The sequence below is a fragment of the Copadichromis virginalis genome, linkage group LG2 (assembly GCF_057382275.1).
Source record: "Copadichromis virginalis isolate Kocher_CV1m ecotype Utaka linkage group LG2, C_Virginalis_male_GT1.1, whole genome shotgun sequence".
In the NCBI taxonomy this organism is placed as follows: domain Eukaryota; kingdom Metazoa; phylum Chordata; class Actinopteri; order Cichliformes; family Cichlidae; genus Copadichromis; species Copadichromis virginalis.
This window is the reverse complement of record NC_140619.1, coordinates 25,355,374-25,379,313: the sequence shown is the minus strand read 5'-3', so window position 1 is coordinate 25,379,313 and position 23,940 is coordinate 25,355,374. Positions and strand designations below refer to the sequence as shown.

Genomic DNA, 23,940 nt, shown 5'->3' with positions numbered 1-23,940 from the left:
ACTGACCGAGTGCTCAGTGAATACCTCAGGCAGCAGAAACCCAAGAAAGAGGAGGGAGACGAGGAACCATCATGGAAGGACAGGCCCCTGCACGGTATGTACCACCGGCAGATAGAGGAGGTGGCTGATATCCAGAAATCCTACCAGTGGCTGGACAAAGCTGGACTGAAAGACAGCACAGAGGCACTAATCATGGCAGCACAAGAACAAGCTCTGAGTACAAGATCCATAGAGGCTGGGGTCTATCACACCAGGCAAGACCCCAGGTGCAGGCTGTGTAAAGATGCCCCAGAGACAATCCAGCACATAACAGCAGGGTGCAAGATGCTAGCAGGCAAGGCATACATGGAACGCCATAACCAAGTGGCCGGCATAGTGTACAGGAACATCTGTGCCGAGTATAACCTGGAAGTCCCGAGGTCAAAATGGGAGATGCCCCCAAGGGTGGTGGAGAATGACCGAGCTAAGATCCTGTGGGACTTCCAGATACAGACGGACAAAATGGTGGTGGCTAACCAACCGGACATAGTGGTGGCAGACAAACAGAAGAAGACGGCCGTAGTGATCGATGTAGCGGTTCCGAATGACAGCAATATCAGGAAGAAGGAACACGAGAAGCTGGAGAAATACCAAGGGCTCAGAGAAGAGCTCGAGAGGATGTGGAGGGTGAAGGTAATGGTGGTCCCCGTGGTAATCGGAGCACTAGGTGCGGTGACTCCCAAGCTAGGCGAGTGGCTCCAGCAGATCCCGGGAATAACATCGGAGATCTCTGTCCAGAAGAGCGCAGTCCTGGGAACAGCTAAGATACTGCGCAGGACCCTCAAGCTCCCAGGCCTCTGGTAGAGGACCCGAGCTTGAAGGATAAACCGCCCGCAGGGGCGTGCTGGGTGTTTTTTTTTTTTATATATATATATATATTACCAAAAATCAAAGTCAGATTTGTTCATGTGAACCCTTACATTAGTGAACATTATGTACATTTAAAAGCTTGATTTAATTTCATTGTTATCTAGCTGAGAAATATGTTTTAACCATAAGGGCTTATTCTTTCTGGCCCATAAGCCAGAATTGGCACGCCAAAGACTCCAACCCAGCCCACTGGAAAATATGAAGGAGGACATAGATTTTGGACATATTTTCATAAGCTTTAAAGAGCTTTTCCTACTGATAAAGACTCCCCAATTCCCATTCATATTGCACAAAAGTAACTTATTAACAGATTAGTATTTAAATGATGATCTAATATAGAAATGTCTATTTTTTACTGTTGGTCCACAGAAACTGAATAAAAACTTTGCTACCAGAACATTTTTACACATACAGTTTAAGCTCAAAGAGCCACACTAATAGATTCCATTTATTTACTACAGCTGCATTTCTCCATCATGTAAAAAACTGCTGTTGTAATTGCTAAAATATTTTTCTTCTGTGTAGATATCTGATGACTCACAGAAAGAGGAGTCAAAGAGGTCACGGTTGGCCATATGTGCATCCCTGCTTTAATCAAAAGTCAAAACAGAGTAAAAAGTTACTACCTAGCTCGCCCTTATCCATAATTACCATTAAATATATGTAAACCAGCCTTTGTGTTTCTGTGTATGTCATGACACCTAGTGCGTTACTAAGTTATCACAAAGAGATGGGCAACTAGGCCTCCTTTAGTACAATAGAGCCCGTGGGGAAGATTTATGAGTCACAGGATCTCAGGAGACAGCAAGGAGAGACAGATCTGTGAGGAAACACAGACAATGGTGAAGGCTAAAGATGTCACTGCTCTAAAAAGGCTCAGACACGGGGTACAAACCTCCCACGGGGCAATGTCTGGATGTCACTGGGAGATGCTAATTCAGTTGACATTAGTGTGTCCTATCTGCAAGAGTTACTTCAGAGGAAACAAAATAATCTAATCTTAGACGCACAGCATGTCGTAGGCTTACAGTGAAATAAATGAGGAGAAAAACACTTTGTAATCTATGTGCGAATACGATGCGAAACTGTAACAAATACGAAAGGTTGTGCTGTTCTTTCTTTACAAAGGTCAACAACTGTAGTGCTGATTCCAGCTTTGTTCACCTCAGTGCTTCAAAAGAGAGCTGGGGCTTGAAAGCAGAAGACCTACACGAAACAGTGTCAGGACACAAAACATCAGGCTGCTGCTTTATAAGGAGGGAAAGAGCAACGATAACCTGGGAAAAAAATGCACAGCAGCAGAGAAAAAAAGCTCCAAGGTGAAAAAAGGAATATGTTTAAGGTTAAGTTGAATATATATAAAAAGAATATCCTAGAGGGTTTTTTTTGTCTCATTTTTAATTACTTTTTAGGTTGTCTTGTTGTATGCCCCAGATCGTCACAAAAACAGTCATAACCCATGAGAAGCTTTCTGTCTTATAACCTTAAAGCCAAAGCTTTTAGGTGTTCCTTTATGTTTAAATAGGTCATCCTGTTTGGCCAAACCTGCTTGGGGGCGATATCTCTTGAAAACCAGCTGAAAGAACGAAACAAAAGACACAAAGTGCTAGAGGTGGAATTACTGGAAGGATAGGACAAGGTCTGCCTCTGTGTGTGTTTGTGTGTTTTAGTTAAGATCAAGTTCCACTGATAAAGAACTTCTGAACTTGTTAGTTTATCTAAGCCACAGTTTGTGCAAGTGAATGGGAGTCTAATTACACAATGACTGCATCATCGTACACCAGGACTGAAAAAGAAAAGGAGGCAGTAAAGCAGAGGACAAAAAAGTGTTCAGAGACGCAGATGAGAACCTAAGAGTGAACGGCAAAGATGGAGGATAGAGCGGGGTTGTTCAGGGAAACACCTGCCTGCAAGCTTTGAAGACAAGATAAAAGCATGTCATGTCTTTCACTGCACTTTGAACAATACAAGTGCCAGTGTGCGGTGACTCTGAGTGCATGCACCCCAACTTTTAAAGAAAACTGATAAAAATACACAAAACAGGATCAAAAATATTCAGGGATTTGACAACACCCGCAAAGTATTCAAGTGAAACAACACAACCAGATATAGGAATGCACTGAAAATACAGAAAGACATCATGTGATCAGTGTCAGTAGCTGCATGAGTCACCGACAGTCATACCTTAACCGTGTCCGTCTCTGTTTAGTGTCAGTCTGTGCTACACTGTGCTATCTCTATTTTCTTTTTAAATGCTCCACGTGTTGTCAAATTGGTGAAATGTTTTCTTGGTTTGCTTGTGTTTTTTTCACATGAAGCGTACTGAGCTCTTAGGCCCTAAGAGCTCATACTTCACATGAAGACCCTAAGAGCTTGGTGTCCCTAAGACTTAGGGACACCAAGCTATGCTTTTAACTCCCCTGACCTGCAAGGTTTGTACCAAAATCAAAAATTATCACCACACTCTCTCCCCTCCATCCCACCCCTCTTATGTTTGTCATAGCTCACATTTCTGCTTCCTTCCTGAGAAGTGATCCTTACATTTGTGTGTTTTTCTCGTGTGCAGTGAAGCAAGCACTGTATACCAGGATTGAGTGCGCAGCTGAATCTTAAAATGTTGATCTTGGATTTCAGTTTGCCATACAGGCAAAGACAGCAGAGGAGAGATGCAGGGAGAAATGCCAAATTAAGGTTTCTTTTTTTTTTAAGGAATGGATCTTACTGCTTCATTTAGCCTAAAACAGATTTTTACCAAATTTGCAGCCATGTTTAATACAGTACTGTGCCAAAGTCTTTAGCTACCCCTCATTTCTTTATATTTTTCTAGAAAAAATGGGAAATAGGTGCAGCAATTTACTGAAACGTGCAAACATAAATTGATATATAATAAGGCAAAAACATGCATACATTATACAATTCTAACAATATTTGGTGTGACCACCTTTATTCTTTAACACATCCTGAAGTCTCTTAGGCCACTTCCATCTAATTTCTTTAGTTAGTCTTTAGGAATAGTCAAAGGAGCTTGCAAAGAAAAGCGTCTGGACTTCTTTAAGTTGCTTGAAGACGTTTCACCTCTCATCCGAGAAGCTTCTTCAGTTCTAAGGTGAAATGGTGGAGAGTCCCAGATATAAACCTAGTGGGAGTAACCCCCCACAGAGGGACAAAAGGACCCCCTGATGATCCTCTAATCGCCTGAGCCAAGGTGTGAAACTGGGCTCACCCGAAACTCTGGCTGATTGGGACCCACGCCCAGTTTCACACCTTGGCTCAGGCGATTAGAGGATCATCAGGGGGTCCTTTTGTCCCTCTGTGGGGGGTTACTCCCACTAGGTTTATATCTGGGACTCTCCACCATTTCACCTTAGAACTGAAGAAGCTTCTCGGATGAGAGGTGAAACGTCTTCAAGCAACTTATAGAAGTCCAGACGCTTTTCTTTGCAAGCTCCTTTGACTACGATGACCTGGATGACTGAGAACCTTCACAGACATCTTTAGGAATAGTTCTCTGGGCTTCTTGAAAGCTCTTCTTTGGATGTCTGCTACCTTTTGTTCCATTCTCTGTCATGAGATTGTTGTAATATACCTTCCTTTTATATTACTTATACTACTACCTCAGCCTTTTCTCCCTGTTTCCCTTCCTTTAGAATGGCTTCTTGACAGCCACCAAGACCTTTTCTGATGAGCCTTCTGCAAACAATGGATGGATCAACTACATGCATCTCTTGGGTTCTGTGTCAAGTCTTTGCTGGATTTTTCCTATTTCTTAAGGATATAAGTAACAGATACTGTTCTTTTGCTATATATAGCTCTTTAGGCCTGCCACTTCTGTTTCTGTCCTCCCCTTTCCAGTTTTCAAAATCTTTTGAGCACACACTGCAGACACTGCCAAGATATGGCAAGGTTTCAGCTAATAGCTTTTTGAGGATCATCTTTTTGGTATAAGAATGATATTTTGTGCCTGTCAAACTGTTATTGTTGGCATTTTTCTTAGATTCAGCTAAATAAATGGGAACACATTATGTGTTTTTCTTTTTTTGACAGATTGCTGGTAAAAAAACGATTTTACAAAATCAGATTGGTTCTTTGCTAAGTCGTCTTTGCTAAGTCATCTCCTATGTGCAGACACAACAGTTAGGTGCCTTTTTATGCATGAATCATTCATAGGGTAGTGCTAAGTGACTTAAACAAAAAAACAAATACATTCCTCTGAAAATGGTCAGTTACAAAGAAAAATCAGCCGAAAGTCCAAACAGTTTTAAAGACCTTCAGAAATCCTAAAGAACTGCTGATAAAGACCTTTGAATTATTATTATTATTATTTTTTAAAATACCTCCTTAGTAACAAAAGTTAAAGAAGTGACGGATGGCTAAAGACTTTTTGCACCGTACTGGACCTGCTTAATAGGTATAATTAGACAAATGCCTATTACTGCTTATATCTGTCAAAATAAAAGTGTGGAGGGGAAGGCCACTTATTCTCAATCAAATTAAATCTCACTCTGTGTGAGCAGATCCAATTCAACAGTGATGCAGTTAAAAGGATTGCCACACTGAACTCTAGAAATCCCCAAAGCCCAAACTTGTGCATTTTACTAAAGACACAGTGGAACAACACAGAAGAGTTTCATCTTTTATTTACCAGGTTACTCATGATGAATTAAAAAGACATTATCTAACAGCAGTTACATAACATGCCATTTTCTATCCAAGAAGATTTGTCATCAACCAAAACTATTAAAAATTATCCTAAATGCCGAGAATGAATTTACTGATATTGTTATTAGAATCAGAAGGACTGTTTGGTGTTGTTGGTTTCAATGAGCAGCAATAGATGGAAAGCTGCTACACCTAGTGGATTTCTGGCAGAGCTGCAAGAATATTAGGTTCAAGTAACAACACCTATTGTATGCAGTGACTTGCTGACACAGTCAAGGTGTTGTTTGTTGATAGTCCTAAGGTTTTACTTAATCGTGATCAATCATTTAGATCTTACCAGGATCTAAACTTCTTAAATACAACCTCAGATGAGAAATAACAGATGGCACACCACACCATGTCATTACTTCTTATGAAAGATTAAGCCAAAGTTCAGAAGCAGCACGATTTAATAACATGTAGAACCACCTTTGGCAGCATTACCTTGGAGTAAGTGTTTTCTGTCTGACTTTATCAGTCTTTCACATCACCGTGGAGATATTTGGGTCCATTACTCCATAAATCGCTGTTTCAGTTCATTGATGTTTGTGGGCAGGTTTATGCAAAGCTCTCTTAGAGTAGTGCCACACAATATCAGTCAGGCTGAGGTCTGGACTTTCACTGGGCCATTGCAACACCCTGATTCTTCTCTGGTTCAGCCATTTCAGCCATGCAGTAGAATTCTTCCTGTGCTTGAGCTCATCAAATCAGCTCGCGCTTCATCAGCTATCAGACAGATGGCCTCACATTTGACTCTAGAACACTTTGGTATACAAAGGAGCTCATGGTTGACTCAATAACTGTAAGGTACGGAGATCCTGTGGCAGTAAGACAAGATCGTGCCTGACAGTTGATACGAGATGTTTGTGCTGATATGCTTTGTTTGGGTTTTGCCACACATGGAGCTGTGCATTATGGCCAAACTTGTACACTTTAGTCTAATCTGTCCAAACATTGCTTGAACATATTTTTCAGAAGTCTTGCCATTTGTTTTTCCCCCCACCACGAAAGGCTTTCTTCTGGCAATCCTTCCAAACGAGCCATACTTCTTAAAGATCATTGCTGAGGTCTTTTCTCTTTGGCATTGTATAAATAGGCACTCACACTTGTTGATGATCATTTAATCAAGTGCTACTCACCATCTTCATTTCTATGGAAGCTGTATTAACTGTTTCCCAAACCGCTTCTGCGTTTTGGCTTAATTTTATATGTCCTGATATGTAAAAGAATTGAAATTGGAAGACAAATTCAAAGAGGTTCTTTCAATTTAACTTGTTTTGTTAAACTGAAAGAACATAGTGTTAAACATAGTGAATATACTGGGTCTCAGGGGGATGCTGGCCAATAGATTTTACTTCACAAAAATATTAAGTAATTAAAAGCAATATGCAGACCTTTAGAGGTTATGGTCTTGTTTGTCTACCAGTGCATCATCAGAGTTATTGGTTGTTTGGTTGTCAAATGTGTCCCTTGTATTCATATTCTCTTATTCATACCGACTCTAAAAAAAAGTCTTCCAAACACACTTAAATGTAAACTATGAAGGGTAAAACTGACAGCGGTGGGTTAAAGCAATTGTAAATGTAGGTTCCTTTAAATTTCTAATACAAAAAAAAAGAGTATTTCGGTGAAAAGTTCAATGCATATATAAATATGTGAGTATTGTTTTAACATGTGAAGTGTTTGACCCTTTGCTCTCTTGGCTGAGGATATTAGAAAGACTATATGACCCGAGCCCTCGCTAATTACCCAAGAAACTCAAATTAGCTTTGTAAGAATGTAAATAACCCTCAAGGCACATTTCCATGAAAATAACATCATGCTTTGTCAAATTTGCACATCTATCTTGTGGCGATTTTCATTTACATTTGGTGTTTATAATGATTACTGTTAATGTATCTATTCATTATAAAACATAACGTCTCTGTTTCTTTATCTGATCTCAAATGGGCTGTGATAATTCCTTCTGCCTAAGTTTCACACTGAAAACATTTGAAACTGGAGACTGTGGCCAGTCAACGCTATTAAGGGCCTTCCTATCAGCTTAATGCTGGGTTTAATTTCAAAATGGAGGGAAGCAAATGGACTGTGAAATATGTGCTAATGGTAACAAGACTTCTCCAAGTTTGGTGAAGGAAAGAGGCACAGAGACAGAGAGACCATGTAATGCCCCGTTCTGTTATCACTGAGTCTGCACATATAATTTCACAGAGTTTTGGAGTCAGAACTCTGAGACAAGCACAATTAAACTACAGACTGCAAAGGGACAGCCTGCTATAATGCTGTGTTAGAAAGTTCACAGAGAGAGTTCGTTTAAAGTATACAGTTTAAAAATAAGGCTCACATCAAGCAAATAAATCTCTACCTCTGTGAGATCCAAGAGCAATATGAAAACACATGTTTACAATTAAGACAATGTGAGACGTGCTATTTGCTGAAAGCATTCATTTTTGTTTATATAATTTCTCATCTTTAGGGGGAAATTTGGCTGAATAAATATTCATTAAAGAGTGCAACACCTCTTCCCTTGGACCACCCCGCTGTATATCCACCCATGTATAGAAATTGCTACTTCATTATTCTTAATGTTAGAGATTAGCTGGCAGCTGTAGTTTTTATGCCGTGCTTTCATTTTTGAAGTGCAAATCCCTGAAGCACATTGGTAAAGTGAATAGCTTGAGTAGTTTGTTTGATTGGTCACACACAAGTTTCTTATATCAAAGAGTCCCTGAAAAATAAATGCAGAAATTCAAGATATTGTTAAAAAAAAATAAAAAGCATATTTTTCCTTGCATAATAGTTTGGAGCCCAAACAGCAAAAGAGCACAAGACATAACACATTTTAGGGATTTAAGATTACAGCACTGCTTTTAGGCCCAAATAAAGACGCTAAATGCTCCAAATTCTTGCCAAAAGTTGAAGTTTATGATGCCTCTCTATAGCAATAAAGCAGCTAGGATCACTTTCATCCAGAATGGAACTGAACCATTTATGATCAAAAGTTAAAATCTCTCGTAACGCATTGATCTTTTTACAAGATAATTTACACCCAAAACAGCATAAGTGAGAAAAAGAAATAATGATATAATGACGACTTTCTGGGAAACAAAGACAGTATTAGTTAGACGGTAGAGCTCACAATGCATTCAGAATAGGGGAAGGAAATCATCGAGGGAAATGTTATTTTTGTGTAATTGCAGTTGAAATACGTTATATTTTGCACTGACCTTAACATTTCTGTAGAAGAAAGCATATGAGGCGTGTTAAACGAGATGAGAAGAAAAGAGCCTCTTCCTGCATGTGTGGTAAACAAAAGGAGGCCACTGAATTTCAGAAGCAGATGGGCCACCAAACAAAGAACTAAACACAATTTGGGTATGAACAGAAGACCACATCAAAAGAAGCAGACAACTGCATTAAAGTAACCGCACCAGGTTACCAATTCTACCTTGTGTTGTATGCAGGCTACAAATAAATACAGCAAACGAGGGGGCGTGCTAAGGATCTCAATTTAATATCATATACATAAAATATTAACTAATGAAAATGAAGATATGTAACATCAAGTATGTGACTCTAAAACTATTACAAATAAATATGTGTGACTTGAGTATTCAATGATTTAAAGGTGCAGTGAAATATCCCTGCATGTTGAAGGGTAACAAGTGAGAAACACTTTAGAAAAAGGGCAGAAAAGACAATCTGAACAATATGTATTCTGGTATTATGTTTGCAAATGGCAAAGAGGGACCTTCGGGATGCTGTATCCTTCCATAGTCTTTTGCAAATAGCAGAACACTTGTAAATCCTTCTTAAGACAAACAATGAAGCTTAAAGTCCACTTCAGGTCACATGCAAACAAGTTTTGCATAAGGTGCATGATTTAATGATACACTCTTGTCATCCCTTTTAGCACAATCTGTCTGTATATTTCTTTTTCGTCTCAGGAGAGGTGGAAAAGGCTGTAGCCGACCTGTGAGGCGTACATAGCCAGATGTGCAGCAGGGAGAACAGGGGTGCGGCCGTATGAGTAGCCCAGTCCATAGAGCCCTGCCGAACCAGCGTGCAGGGGAAAACCCAAGGATGAGTATCCTGGGTAGAAGACAGCTTTGGAGCCTACACCAGCTGCTAGTTTGAGTTTCTCTACTTCAGCCTCCTGAAGCCTCTTGGCTTTGGCCCGTCGATTCTGAAACCAGATCTTGACTTGGGTCTCGGACAGGGACAGTGAGGAGGAGAACTCGGCCCGCTCGGCGATGGACAGGTACTGCTTCTGACGAAATTTCCTCTCCAGGGCCAGAAGCTGCATTGTGGTAAAGGGAGTACGAGGCTTACGGTTGGTTTTGTGCTTCCTCAATGAGCAGACTGTCGGACTAAGCTGCCCTACAGGATATATGGAAAACATGAAACTAAATCAGCTGTCAAAGCAAACAGACCTTTAATTCTTTCCTTTTCAGTGGTTTAACACCAAATGACTAAACAGGAAAAGTAATGATCAGAAAATTAATGGACAGCAATACTGATGGAAAAGCCACGCTTCTCCTGTATCCTGCTTCTTAGAGTATTTACCACTATCTAAAATTTTAAATAATGCAAGATGATTATCTTTAAACAATGTGAAACTGGTGAGTAGAAAAATCATTATGCAAAATTCTTAAAAACAAATCAATATATTTCTCTTTTTATTACTCCTTCTTGTTCTGTCAAAAATGTTTGATTTGTCTATTGATTCAGTATTAATTATGCATAAAAACTCTTTCTTAAAATTATGAACTTGAAGCCAGCTGTGGGACTTTTCCTCCAACTTTACACATTTGCATTACAAAAGTTTAAACTGGATGACTTACAGTACTCGAAGACCCTGATTTAAAAAAAAAAAACCCTGATTCAAAACTGAACCACTAACTAGTAATAAAACTGGATTGGAAAATGACTTACGTGGGGGAGTAGACATCTTAATGGAGCTGGATATCCAAGAGGGAAATTCCTGTTGTTCCAGTGGCTCTGATTTAATAGATATTAAGTTTTGTGTGCACTCATCTGTCCGCTGCGCCTCATCCTCCTTCAAATCATAATTTCCCTTTTCTTTGCTGGTCACAGCCAGCGGCCTCGTCTCCGACATGAGAGCTTCAACGCTGAAGGGAAGACAGGATGTTTGTGCCATGCGCCCGAGCTTCAGCTGCGTTGATCCTGCATCCTCTTCTGTGGAAAACTCATTTCTTGAGTCCCCAGACGCAGACATTTTTTCTTCTCTTTCTTTTCAGTATTAGAATTTAAGTACAATCCATAAGACACTTTTCTGGTCCCAGAATGAGACCGGTCAGAGAGGAATCTGGAGTAGCTTCTCTTAAGCTGTCACAAAGCTGACAGAGTTAGTGCTGGAAAAAGTCTGGCGTGCATTTGGGACTTTCAGCCAATGATGAGTCTTGATCCCAGGGTTTGGGGGAAGACTTGTGATTGGACGTTGTGTTTAGGGCACTCTGCCACACCCCTAACCAGACAGCAGGTCAGCTTCGCATCAGCCTCATTTAGCAGTAATTACCATGGTGGAAGATTGTTTCCTGGCTGTATTTCTTTCACTCTGCAAACTGCATACCCTTAGTTAACATTGAAAAAGCTTGCACATAGTCATGCTTGATGTCTTGAATTAATGCAGAATCATTTTAAATGAGACAGAGGCCGAATACAAAACCTTACTAATATATGTAAATCGATTCCCTGGCTGCTAAGCTCTGTCCCGTACAGCAATTAGGCTGGTAGATTGGCTTGCCGTGTCTTCAAGCATCAGCGTCTGTCTGTAGAGCTGCATTTCCATTTGACAAAAGCTGACGATGCTCCTAATTCAAGCCCCAACGCGCAGACCCTGCCACACCGACTGTTGGAGTAATCACAATGGCAATCAATAACAATCATGGTGCTTTCAAAATTCAGACATCACACAGCAGTTACACACTTAAATGTGAGAGTCAGTTGGGCGATGGATTATGGTTTTGGGCAGGCTTTAAAATGACTGTCATTACATTGTTATTATTAACACCTTGTAATTAGGCCTGTGGAATCCGGTTCTTTTAAGCAGGATTTAACGGTAATGATGGAAAATTGCTACCTTCCTGAGGTGTGTGGCGCCCGCTGCGATTAGTCCCAGTCTCTGCTGTGTGGATGGAGACAGAGGTGTCTCGTGCCTGTTTGAAGCTCATACCTGTAGGGCTCCAAAGTATTAGGAAACATCACGAGAAGTAACGGCGTTCCTAAATGCAGCCTCTAGCCACTCAGTGAAGAATACCAGCGCAGTGCATGGGTTTTACAAGTGACACAAAAAAGTGACACACACCTAACTTCATGCAAGATGAATGTGCTTGCTGCATACTCTAGCTCTCTCTGTCTGTCTCTCCCTCACAGACACATGTCCACACATCGCAAAGACCTCCTGTGAAGTGACTGGTGTGTGCTGCTGTGTCCAGTGCTCTGTGATCAGCCCTCACAGAGAATGTGTGCTCTCTGTAATCATCAGGATTACAGTGGCATCAGGGTCTCAGCTCCCCAGCTCCACAACACAGTTACTCTCCATGTGAAGCAAAGTGCTCACACAGCACGAGCTTAGTCTCCTGTAATACGCACGTGCATCTTAACAAAGGAGCCTCTCTGTCATTACAGTGCTTTTCTACCGATTCCCTACCTACAGGTTTATAATGTGCACGGGTAACTGGGTGTGAGCTTATATTTGAAAATCAAACAGAACTGTTAGACTTTTGGTAATCAAGAAGGGTATAGGTGAATAATGGTGAGAAACATCATCACATACCATCATATTTTATATTAAAAGCGGGACACATAAAACTGATAAAACTACAATAGTGTTTAAAATTCTAAATGATTAAAAAACCATGCATTTGCACGCATGTTTCTAATAAATAATAAAACAGGAGGACAGAGGGCCATGCACTTTAAGGCGGGACAACAGCCCTGTTAGGCTAATATATGTAATTGAAGGAGCATTTGATAGCCAACTGCTGGCATATCCTATGTGAACACTTCGCAACTTCAATTAAACCATACACAAAAATCATCTAGAGTATTTTAGTTAAAATTACAGAAATAGTAATAACAGCATCAGCTGTAACCCACAGAAGTTTAATGCATTCAACACACAGTGGGAAATGTTTTAAAAAAGGTACCACCGTATTGACTTAGAAGCAACGAAATAACTAAACCAGGTTCAAGGACAATGCATGCAAACACATGTAAAACCCAGATTTTCGTGAAAAGAGCTTATCTTGAGGTCAATCTCAAAATTATATCATTTCCCTCAGTACTTTATTTTTCCAACATACATAATGCCTAAATAAATTAGGACATAACCCAGGTATACCATAAAAAGAATACTTTTATCCTGAGTATCAAAGAGTTGAGAGCTTAACTAGAGGAAAAGAAATATCACAGCTCCATCTTACAAAGAAACATTTGATAGTTAACCTTCATTTGCTTTAGTCGTTTTTTGTTTTGTTTTTTTTGTCTAAAAAAGAAAAATTCTTAAAACACAGATAAATGCCCTATACAACATGTCACCAAAACACATACAGAAATGTAATTCTGTATGTGTTTCTTCAAGTGATGAAGCCCATGTTACTGACGGTGCCACAGACAGTATATAAGAGAGTCTGTTAGGGAAAACCCATTTTAAAAGCCTCAAACTGAGTGTTTCATTCTCACCATCACCACCAGCAAAATAACTGCTTACACTTTAACAGCAACTGAAGTAACTTAACCATTTTCTCTTTTTTGTTTGTAATTTACTTGAGCTGCATTCGTTTTGCTGCAAGTTTCGGGTATAGATGCACTCAGACTCAGATATTTGCCCTTTCCTCGTCTTACGAACAACCGCAGCTCTATAGTAATGAGTAATAGCTTTCTGAAGTCACCACAGCAACACCGACACATGTAAGCTGTACCACACGCCAGCATCTCACAGTGACGAAATAAGACAGACGACAGCTCACCTTTACTTCAGTCAAAATAGAAAAACTGTAAAGCTACATGCTTTTTTTTTAGCAGTAACACAATTTCCAGGACTTGTAGCATGATGTTTAACGGCTTTATAGTTAAACACACTAACTACAGCCATACTAACTATATCAAGATGGTAGTGTTTCTGGGGGCACAGTCTGGTAATCATTGTACCAACTAAGAACAGCCTTTATGGCCACAGTGTACCCATTTCCTGAAGGCTGTTTCCAACAGGATAATATACCATGTCACAAAGTTTAAAACACACCAAACATGACAGTGAACTCATTGCCACAATAATGATTCCATACATTTTTCTGTAGTTAATTTGTAGCCATGGAAAACATCAATAAATAAAATCCCCCGAGTAATTAAAAAAATCCCCATCTCACCACAAGTTACAGCTTCCCTATATGCTAATGTGCATGTGACACTTTAAGTCTTACAGGAAGTCAGCCTTTAACCCACATGTGCTGCTAAATCAAACCACAACAAGCATTCAGTAAAAGTATCTCACAAATTTCACCACAAATTCATGATGCACCATAGTCTTAAAAGGTCACATTTATGATTCTTCTGAACACGGTAGCAGATGGGAAACATCAGCTTTTAGTGTGATCACGATCGCAAGTGGCAGAAATATTATGTGAAAGAAATAGTAGAAGCGAGTGTGCCGATGTGTTAAACTTAGCACTGCATATTACAAACAGCAATGAAGTCAACTTTCATGTTCATCGTGTATGTAGCAATTCCCACAATACCCACCAACTACAAATATATTTCATAAACCTGATTTACGTTTCCCATTGTTTTATTTGGGGCTGCTTCAACTTGGTATGATTATTGACTCATTTACCTTTTATTTATTTACTTTTTACTAAACTTTAAGAACAAATGAAAAAAAGTTACTACAAAATGTATTTGATATGGAACAAAATGGTTTATCACTTTAGTGTACAACTGTATGGGCTTTATGGTACCTATGGCATGGCATTGCTAGCAACTCCAGGCAGCACAATTTGTGAGATCATTTTTATTTATAATTGACCATAATCACACTGTATATTGTCAACAATATATAGATATAATGAAAAAAGCACATCTTTGCTGCAGTATGGGGTAACATTAGGATCGTGGATTATACTAAGGACTTTTAAGGGAAACGACAGAGATAAGAGTGGACTGCAGCACTGTAATAAAGCTGTAGATGATGATCACTGACTTTCTGTTGCATTACAAAAGGACTTAAATGGCTACCCTGGGTCTGTGTTTTAAGCTGATAGCAAACTAACGCGCAATACTTTAAAGTGATGGTGTGACATTTAAGCATGGTTCTGTCTGATGGCCAAGTTAAGAGCAAGCAGTCACAGTACCCCAAATGCCAAAAGCACACAGCTGCAATTTACCATCTTGTCAGTGCGGTTGTAACTTCTGCTATCCCAATTACAAGCTAGCCATTGCATAATTTTTCTACTGTCAGTGCAAATAAAAGCAGGAGAAACCTAGAAGATATGTAGTTAAGTGATCTAATGGTCAGGCGCCCACCAGAAAGTCCCCAGAGCTATTTGGTCCCAAATACCTTCATCTGTTAAATTTTCCACCCACGTACCCCTACATATTTGAGAATCATTGGCCAACAGCAAAGAAATCCAGCAGCAAAATATCAATCTAATCTTCAAAAATGTAAAAAGGAAAAAACAACAACTTTAACCCACTTTGGTTTTATCTTTCTTGCCACACAGTCAGTGCTCAAATTTGCTGACAGTGTCAGGCGCTTTTTCTCACATTAAGCTGTCTCAGTCAGGATGTGGCATAGAAGGTGTTAAAAAGTAATGAATCATCCAACATCACGAAAAAGTAGAAACACCACTGCAATGCCATCAAGGGTAATAAGACTTTGCATTTTATAGAAACTAACACAGGTTTATTTTAAGATAAGCATGAATTTAAAGGCCAAAGAGTACATATCGCCAGTTCCTGCTAATAGTGCAGCGGATAACTGAAACAATCTACAAGCACCAACATTTGCATATTTTTCCCCCTTTAGCCAATAATTTTAAAAAAGAAAATCACTTTAGCCCCTTGAATTTTCAAAATGTCAAAACTTCCCAATTCAGTCATCATCTCTATCTTAGAAAACAATTGTTTGACTTATAGAAGTTTGTACTCTTGATTTATATGCTTCTGATCAAAAGTAACCATAATCTATAACTATAAAATCTCTCTGCATGTATCTGAGTGTCTTAGTTTCAGGTAAAACAAAATGATTGAAATGAAAAGATTTTCCCTTCCCCCACTTTTGTAGCACTATGATGCATACAGCTAGGTTCAGACATTCACCCAGCGCCAAATTCTTCCATCTATTTCAATGAATTTCATGTATTCAATGCATAAAGGTTGGCTGCTCAGCTTTCTTATGTTCACTCTCACTTCATGAGAGGTTATCCCAGACATTAGGTATGAAGTGGGGTTCAAAGCTTCTTCTTGTGAGGTTACTATTCAACTAATCTAACTACACCATCAGATTTTCATGCAAGTGTCTGCTAAACTTTTAGAACTTTAGTGTTTGCTTTATTCTTCAGTCTACTATTTTAATCTATGGTAAATGCACTTATGCAAACACAAGCTTTTGGGTTCAGTATCTTGCCCAAGACATGCACTGCAGGAGTCAGAGATCAAACGAAAAACCTTCTTAAAACCCTCTAAAGCTGCATCCACACTACAGGTGATTTGCAGCAGTGTGGCGACCTCAACCTATAAAAGATTAATGACATTTGTGTCTTAAATCGACCACATTAAAAACCCCAGGGGGTAATCCCAAGATTCACTTTTCTCAACACTGAGGAGAGAGGCTGATGTAACTATCAGTGAGAAGCACAACGCCATTGACTGACATATGATCAGTAGTGAATATATCAGAAAATACCCAGTTAAGCAGAGCCTGAAATGTCCACTAGCGACCAGTTACCAAACAAAGCAACACGTGACCAGCTTCCTGTGTGGATGCAGTTTAAATCCTATGTCACCATACACAGCAAGCTATTGGGGGGCCACGGGTAAGACAGGGGTAACTATTGAGGAGTGTAACAGGCCCACCAAGTAGATGCGAGTGAAGCAAAAAGTATAACTTGTACTACTACAGCCCACTCCACTGCTAGCAAACTATTATGAAAAAAGGCAAACTTCTGAATAATATCAGACTTCCAAACTCAACTTCCACATGGTAAAGTATATGAATTGGCTAAAATCATTAAAAATGGCAACTCTAGTTTACATTATCTGAAGAATAAATAAATAAATAAAGCCATGTTGAAAATGCCCACTATCTTGAGTTTTCAGGAGACTAAAGGATAGTCATCATAGTAAATATGCCACTTTGGGTACTTGTATCCACTTGTGAATGATTTCCCTGTAATGTTTTTAGCTGTACTCAACTACATTATTTCCTGAAATAAAAGAAAAGCGCTGGTTTTAAAGTGGACTGACATTCCAACGCCTCTGACCATGTAAACAATGCGGCTAACCAGTGATCAACAGGCTTGGCAACACCGTCTGAAGGTACAGCTGCCAGTCTGCCAGTCTCCTCGCAGACCGCAGCTCTGATTGTTTGAAGGCCTCTATACCACCCCAACGCACATTTATCCTCCATGCTTTAAGAACACCCTCAATAAACTGCCTGTTTACTATGTTCAAAACCACGCGCCCTATTTGCTACAGAGCACATCAAATTATGAACAGAGGTTATTCAGATTCAGATTCAGAAGACTTTATTTATCCCCAAGGGGCAATTAAGAGAGTAACTTTGCCGATCGTACATACAATACACAAACATCACATGGGGGAGACAGGTCAGGCTAGGTAGCTGGCCGGTCAGCTGCACAAGCAGCGACCCGGAACCGAACAATGGAAAAATGCACAACATCGGGAAGGACAAGGAGAAAGAAGAACTCCCCTCAAACTGAGCATAACTGAGATATGTGAACAAAGTTAGGCCTCTTTTTGTAGACTTGTATTGACATTGTGCCTAAATCGTTTTTTCAAGCTACATTCTTTTAAACCTGACACAGTTATGATTCTGTCAATTGGGACTCTAATGTACAAAAACTTGTGCAATTTTTGTTGTGGGGTCTTCAGAAAAAAAGTGTTTACTTTTAAAGGGCTACCTTGTCATCAGACTTGTTTAAAATGACAGGCTGCTGGTCTGAGAGACACATGTTTGAATGCATGTGTTCTATAGTTTGGCGGCTGAGAGGTGATTGAATGTATACCAGTTTAACCCACCGATGAGCACTTTGCATTCAGACCTTCACCATTTAATTTCAAGGTTATACAGCAACATAGCTAACAATCTACTGTGTAAAAATTTGTGTCACACGCAACATCATGTTAAGACATTAAGAGCTGTATTTTTTAGCGCACACTATGGTCGCAGAGACACAACTTTGCTGAACTCTTGCTGAGATTGCTGACACGGCTGCCCTGATATGTGTGGAGGGAAAAAGGGTAAAACAAGTGACCTCTGAACACAGAGGCAATGAGGCTCATCAATCAAAACATTAAGAAACTGCGGAACAATTTAAATTAAATTGTGCGACTCCATGGTTTAACAGCAATTATATTACACTTAAAATAATCACTGCCACATGCCTCTCAAGTTGATATACTAATATCAATCCTGTCAAAGAGAATCAACTTGAAACGTTTGGTTCTAAGTTCAACATTGAAACCTGTGGGGAACCAGAAGAGGTCAATACAATTAATAAAATTCTTATTTTTTCCTATTTCTACTAATGAAAAATTTTTACTTTAAACTAGTGAATCAATCAATGAATACAGTGAAAACAATTTAAAATTTTTACTTTTGACTTTTTTGTTTTTTTTTGCTAAAACAATCACAAACTATCTTCTTTCTCAAAATGTAAAATAACAGGCGCCGAATGTGCCCTAAAATTTGAAGCTTTTATTACACATTACAAGCAAATTCTTAGTCTGAGCAAAACAACTCTCTCAAGCAAAGCACAAGCCCCGTTAGCCCAACAAAATGGTAACAGAAAGCCATTTATTAACGTGGAAATCCTTTCTATGATTATTTTAAGTTCACACATTAGAATTAAAAAGAGTTATTTTTTGGAGTGTTTGACAAAGTCTAGATTCTACTTAACATGAAACTTGTCATATGCATCTTTTTTTTCCTCCAGTTGAATAGATTTATAACAAATTTCACAAAGTTGTCACTCCACTGATCTCTCCCACTTGTCATTTTCTCTCATTAACTCCGGGGTGTTGTAGGACGACAGGCAGGGTACACCCTGGACAGGGCACTTGTCCTTAAACAGGTTAAACCACAATAAATAGCAATAGCATACATGTGGTGTGTGTACGCTTTTCTGCCTCAGTGATTTTCCTGCAGTTTGAAATCTTGTAAGATCGTGTGATATCACGAAACCAGGCAACTAACCACTCTTGCTAGATTGTATCATGTCATTTCAACAAGAATATATTTAACAAGTGTTACGTTGTTGAATTGCATGCACATCATACATGATTTAATTGCATTCACCATGTTTATATATTCTGATTTTGTTCAAATTACAAGTTAGACTCTTATAAATTTAATAACCACCCAATTTCTCTTTTTTGAGTGTTTCCAATACAAGCAACTTAAACATTTATAAGGTTTCCTGTTTTGGTTATAAAATTGTTGCTGCTGAATAACTGAAAACCAAAAGACCAACAAAAAATAATATGAGAGGCGGTGGTGCCCTCTGGTGGATAAAGGTAATTCCTGCAACATCCTGGACCATGGATGAAGTCGGGATCATCAACTTTGATATCTTTTTTAAAGAAAAATTTGGTTGCACCTAAGAAAATCAGTGCAACCGTGGAAAAAAGTTAGTCTAGAGCCCTGTTAAAGGCGCTGTCATGTTATGTAGACTCAGTTAACATTTAGTCAGTAAAATATGTATAATTTGAAGAAGACTTCTGCACAATTATTTCACTGACCGATTTAATAAGATAACAGTTTCAGCTAAACACAGTAAACGGTGGTTCTCTCTGAGAAATGCATTTCTATGCAAACTGCTTCAAGATCCAGCAACCTGACCTTTAACAACACTTCTAACACACACCCAATGCTTAACAAAGTAAATGTGGCAACCGATGAGAACAAAGATTTAAAGAAACACTTGTGCTGAGTACTAGCAAGTTGCCTACTATGTTTGTGGGCCACTATGATCCTCGCAGACTCATTTGGCCTTAGTGAGAGCATCCAGTCTCTGTCTGATAAGCTGATTCTCCTCCAACATCTTGGAGATGGTCCTAAGAACAAATTGCTTCGCCTATCCAGTGAAGGGGAAAAAATCAGAGGAAAGGGAAAAGAGAAATGGTGTAAATAGATCTTGCCTTATTCGTGGGTCTAGAGGACACAAAATACACATATAACTTTTGGTGAGCCATATTTATATTTCTACATAAATATGACCCAAAACATCAGATTTCTGAATTAATTTCTGTGACAAGCAGAAATTAACATGACCCTCAAATACTGACTGTAAATTTGGAAGTACATTAAAGGCAGGTGTCCTATCAACAGGACCACAACCGTGTGTAAATAATTTTATTTGAATAACATAGACATTAAGTGATCTCCACAACTCACATTTGACGAAAAGAATAAATTTTTTTTGGTTGGTTTTTACATGCTGTAATGTTTTCAGTCATATTTTTGCAACAAGAGAGAAAAATTCAAAGGGTTCACAAACTTTTTACTGTAACTGCATGCCTGTTTAGAAGTCCTGATGCACAGTTTGAGCCTTTATTTAACTTTTGAAAGTTAGAGTTTAAGGAAAGATCAGTCACGCTAAAGTTAAATTACAAAGTAAAACATAAAGAGGTTTTCAATATACAGTGAGCCTGATAGAAGACAATTTTTTGTTTGCCATTAAACCCCAAGCTATTTAAAATTACACTAATTTTAACTATATAAACTTGTCTGGTACACATTGTTACCATTTTTCTGCTGCACACTTTGCACACCACCTACCTTTTCTTTCTCGTTTGTTGCTTTGCCAGTGGATCTTTGGGAGAAAAAGAAAACATCTCCATCTGCAGTGTCAGCACCTGACCGCAACAATGACAAACAGGATGAATATTAGGCTTTTTTTTATAATAATAAGGGATTGCATTTATATAGCGCATTTCGAGACCCTCAAAGCACTTTACAATTCCACTATTCATTCACTCTCACACACTGGTGGAGGCAGCTACAGTTGTAGCCACAGCTGCCCTGGAACAGATTGACAGAAGTGAGGCTGCCATATCGCACCATCGGCCCCTCTGGCCATGACCAGTAGGTGCCCAAGGACACAACGACCGAGACTGCCCGAGCCGGGGCTTGAACCGGCAACCTTCTGATTACAAGACAGACTGCCAACTCTTGAGCCATGATTGCCCACTTTCTACTTCTTCTTACAGCTACTCTCTTTAGAAATCACCACTACAGATCATCTGCATGCATCTCACCCTATCTCACACATCCTCCTCTGTGAAATTAACTCTCTGCATATCCTTCTTCACTACATCCATGAACCTGGTCTGAGTTCTCTTTTCCTCCTGCCAGGCAGCTCCATATTCAACCTCCTTTGTCCAGTATATCCACTATCCCTCCTCTGCATATGTCCAAGTCATCTCAGCCTCGCCTCTCTCTTTGTCTCCAAACTGCTCAACCTGAGGTGTCCTTCCTATGTACTCATTTCCACCGTCTACAAACCGTCTCACTACCATCTTGCACACCTTCCCTTTCACTCTTTCTGCTATCCTTCTGTCACAAATCACTGACACCTATCTCCAATTGCTCTACCCTGCCTGCACTCGCTTCCTCACCCTACTTGTGAACTGTCCCTTACTTTAGATGGTTGATCCCATTTAAACTCATCCACCATCACTTCCACATATGATCATCATGTTCGACTTGGCCATGATTTGACGTCAGATGCCCCTCCTGATGCAACAATCCCCATTTATCCAGGCTAGGGCCTGACACTAAAAGAACACTGGCTTTGTGTTAGACTTTTAGTTTCAGTCTAGGTTTATAGTTTCACCAGCTTGATATTAAGGAGGCCAATGTGAAATGAGCTGGCCCTGGGGGTGGACATAACAGCAAAAAGCTTAATACAGTTATGTAAACAACACTAACACTCAAACACAGTCAAAGACAAACTTCATACAAAACACTTAGTAATGGAAGCGGCTAACAGAACAATACTAAAAATTACTGAAATCATTCTGTAAAAAATACAGTTTTAAGTTTTTTTTTAACACTTGTGTTAAGGAACACTGATTAATACTGGTGAAAGCCAAAAACAACTATAAATATACTGCACATATATTTCTTTTGCCATTCACTCATCCCTCAGTGCTGTCTTTTACATATTTTTAAACTATATTTTGAATAATAGGACATCGCATGAATTAGGACATTTAGAGAGCACAAGACATAAACACAGCCGCTAAAGAAAAGAGGGGTGAATGTGAGAGTGAGCGCTCTTATTTCTGTTCAGTCCGGAGCAGTGTCAGTATTATGCACAGGTCTTGGAGGTCCAGGCCCACACAGTCAAGTCACTGTGGCCCTTAGCTAAATTGTACTGAAACTTTCAACTGTAAGTTACACTAATTCATACAATTTGGCACTGAAAAATACAAACCACATCACCGACAGGCTTTTGCAGTGCAAACTCAAATTAGGTATTTGGTTTACAGTAGTTAAGTGTTTCTACAGCAACTGAGTGAAGAGGACACTGAAATGGATGGGCAGGCCGGACTTTGGGAAGATCATTCATCAGCTTGCGCAGCTAGTTTTAAAGCATGGCCCTACTTGAAAATTGCAAAACAAATGTTACACACGGCACACTTACACTCAATTGTCCTAGTATGCGGTGAGCTCACTGATCTACTTCTGCATCCAAAGCAAATTTTCTCTATGAGTTAACTATGCATGCATGGTTGTAAATATATGTGTTTTATATGTAACCTATTTACTTGTATTGGTAAATAGGCTGTAGTCAACATTATTTACACATTGGTACTGTATATCTGTCTATATATACATAAACACACAGACGTACATTACGTGTTTTGTACGTATCTTTATGACTGCATTATTGTACTTGTACTGTGTATTGTGACAGGAATATTCTTTCTGGCTCCAAATTATTTACCATCATTATTATTCATGAAAGACATTTTTCATAGATTATAGGCCAACAAGTCATTTATACCTTATTTTTATTTTTATACTAATTTTGGGGAGCATATACCGGAAATCACAAGACCTGTGCTCTTTTTTAAGCTAGCAACAGCTCACTTAACTGTTCAGCCTTAATAAAGCTACATAGTTAGCTTATTAGCTAAAGTTACCCAAAATACTACACTGCCTTTCTCCTCCTTGGTTCATTGCTGCCTTGGTATCATTTACTGCAGGCTCCAACATCGACCTTGCCGGCGTTTTGTTGTCCTTTGTTACTTTTCCGAGCAAACTGTGGCTGGTGAGTCTGGGTATTTTTACTTTCAAGATGGACCGAGGCTTTGCGCGTTTGTCTTTGCGGCGCTTGTTCCCAGTCTTCTCCCTCGGGGTCTGAGAAAGGGACTCTGTCTTATCCGATTCAGTTCTTTGACTCGAGCTCTGCTGTGACCCAAACTGGGGGACATACACAGTCTTGACTCGCCGCATCTCTCTTTTTCACACCTTCTCACACTTGACGGATGACACTTTGTGCTTACTCTGCCTTTTTCTGTATTGTGCTTGTAACGACCAGCAGGTGGCAGTGTTATTCGAAAAATGTGGATGCCGAAAATAGCCAGAAATGATTCTAATGCTTGAAGTATTTTGTATTTTTAACTTTTTTTTAAAACATTTTTAAAATGAGAAAAGGAAAAAAAAATACACAACAGCAACAGAACGATGTCAAAATCCGTTTTGTGTGTTTGTGTGAGACAGTATATACATGTGTGTGTAACTGTCCAGACAATTCCTCTCTCTTTTCTAGCCTTTTCCGTCACTGAATGTAGTTGTGACAACCACCTGTTTCAGGCTGTAATCCCTACACACAGGTACGTTGCATTTCCCACACCGACATCTGACTATCAGGCACGTGCAGAGGGGGGGGCTAGAGGGGCTTGAGCACCCGCCCCTTTCCTGATGAGTGCCCAAAGTGCCCTTTTGTTGAGGCAACTTTTAAATTTTTTAAATTTTATTTTTTTTATTTTTTTATGTGTGTTTGCGTGCGGAGTCCTGTCTGTGCCCCTCAACAATAATATTTAACTATTAATCACAGT

The 23,940-nt window shown here is 39.4% G+C and overlaps 2 protein-coding genes across 2 annotated transcripts in view; both read right to left on the bottom strand.

Annotated features, from left to right (window-relative positions):
• pin4 (protein (peptidylprolyl cis/trans isomerase) NIMA-interacting, 4 (parvulin)) overlaps positions 1–23,428 on the bottom strand; it is a 66,981-nt gene extending 43,553 nt beyond the window's left edge. The window contains exons 1-3 of the mRNA XM_085475331.1: positions 23,023–23,428; positions 20,651–20,727; positions 19,822–19,946 (exon numbers count right to left, since the gene is read on the bottom strand). Of these exons, the coding sequence (XP_085331457.1) occupies positions 19,822–19,946; positions 20,651–20,712 (187 nt within the window). The 5' untranslated portion in view covers positions 20,713–20,727; positions 23,023–23,428. The remainder of the gene's footprint in view (positions 1–19,821; positions 19,947–20,650; positions 20,728–23,022) is intronic.
• On the bottom strand, positions 9,100–12,409 carry LOC146717379 (homeobox protein MSX-2-like). The gene is made up of 2 exons (XM_085475222.1): positions 10,543–12,409; positions 9,100–9,987 (listed from the first exon to the last, which is right to left on the bottom strand). The coding sequence occupies exons 1-2, from the start codon at positions 10,844–10,846 to the stop codon at positions 9,551–9,553; spliced, it is 741 nt and encodes a 246-aa protein (XP_085331348.1). The 5' UTR covers positions 10,847–12,409; the 3' UTR covers positions 9,100–9,550.
• Positions 23,429–23,940: the final 512 nt, after the last annotated feature.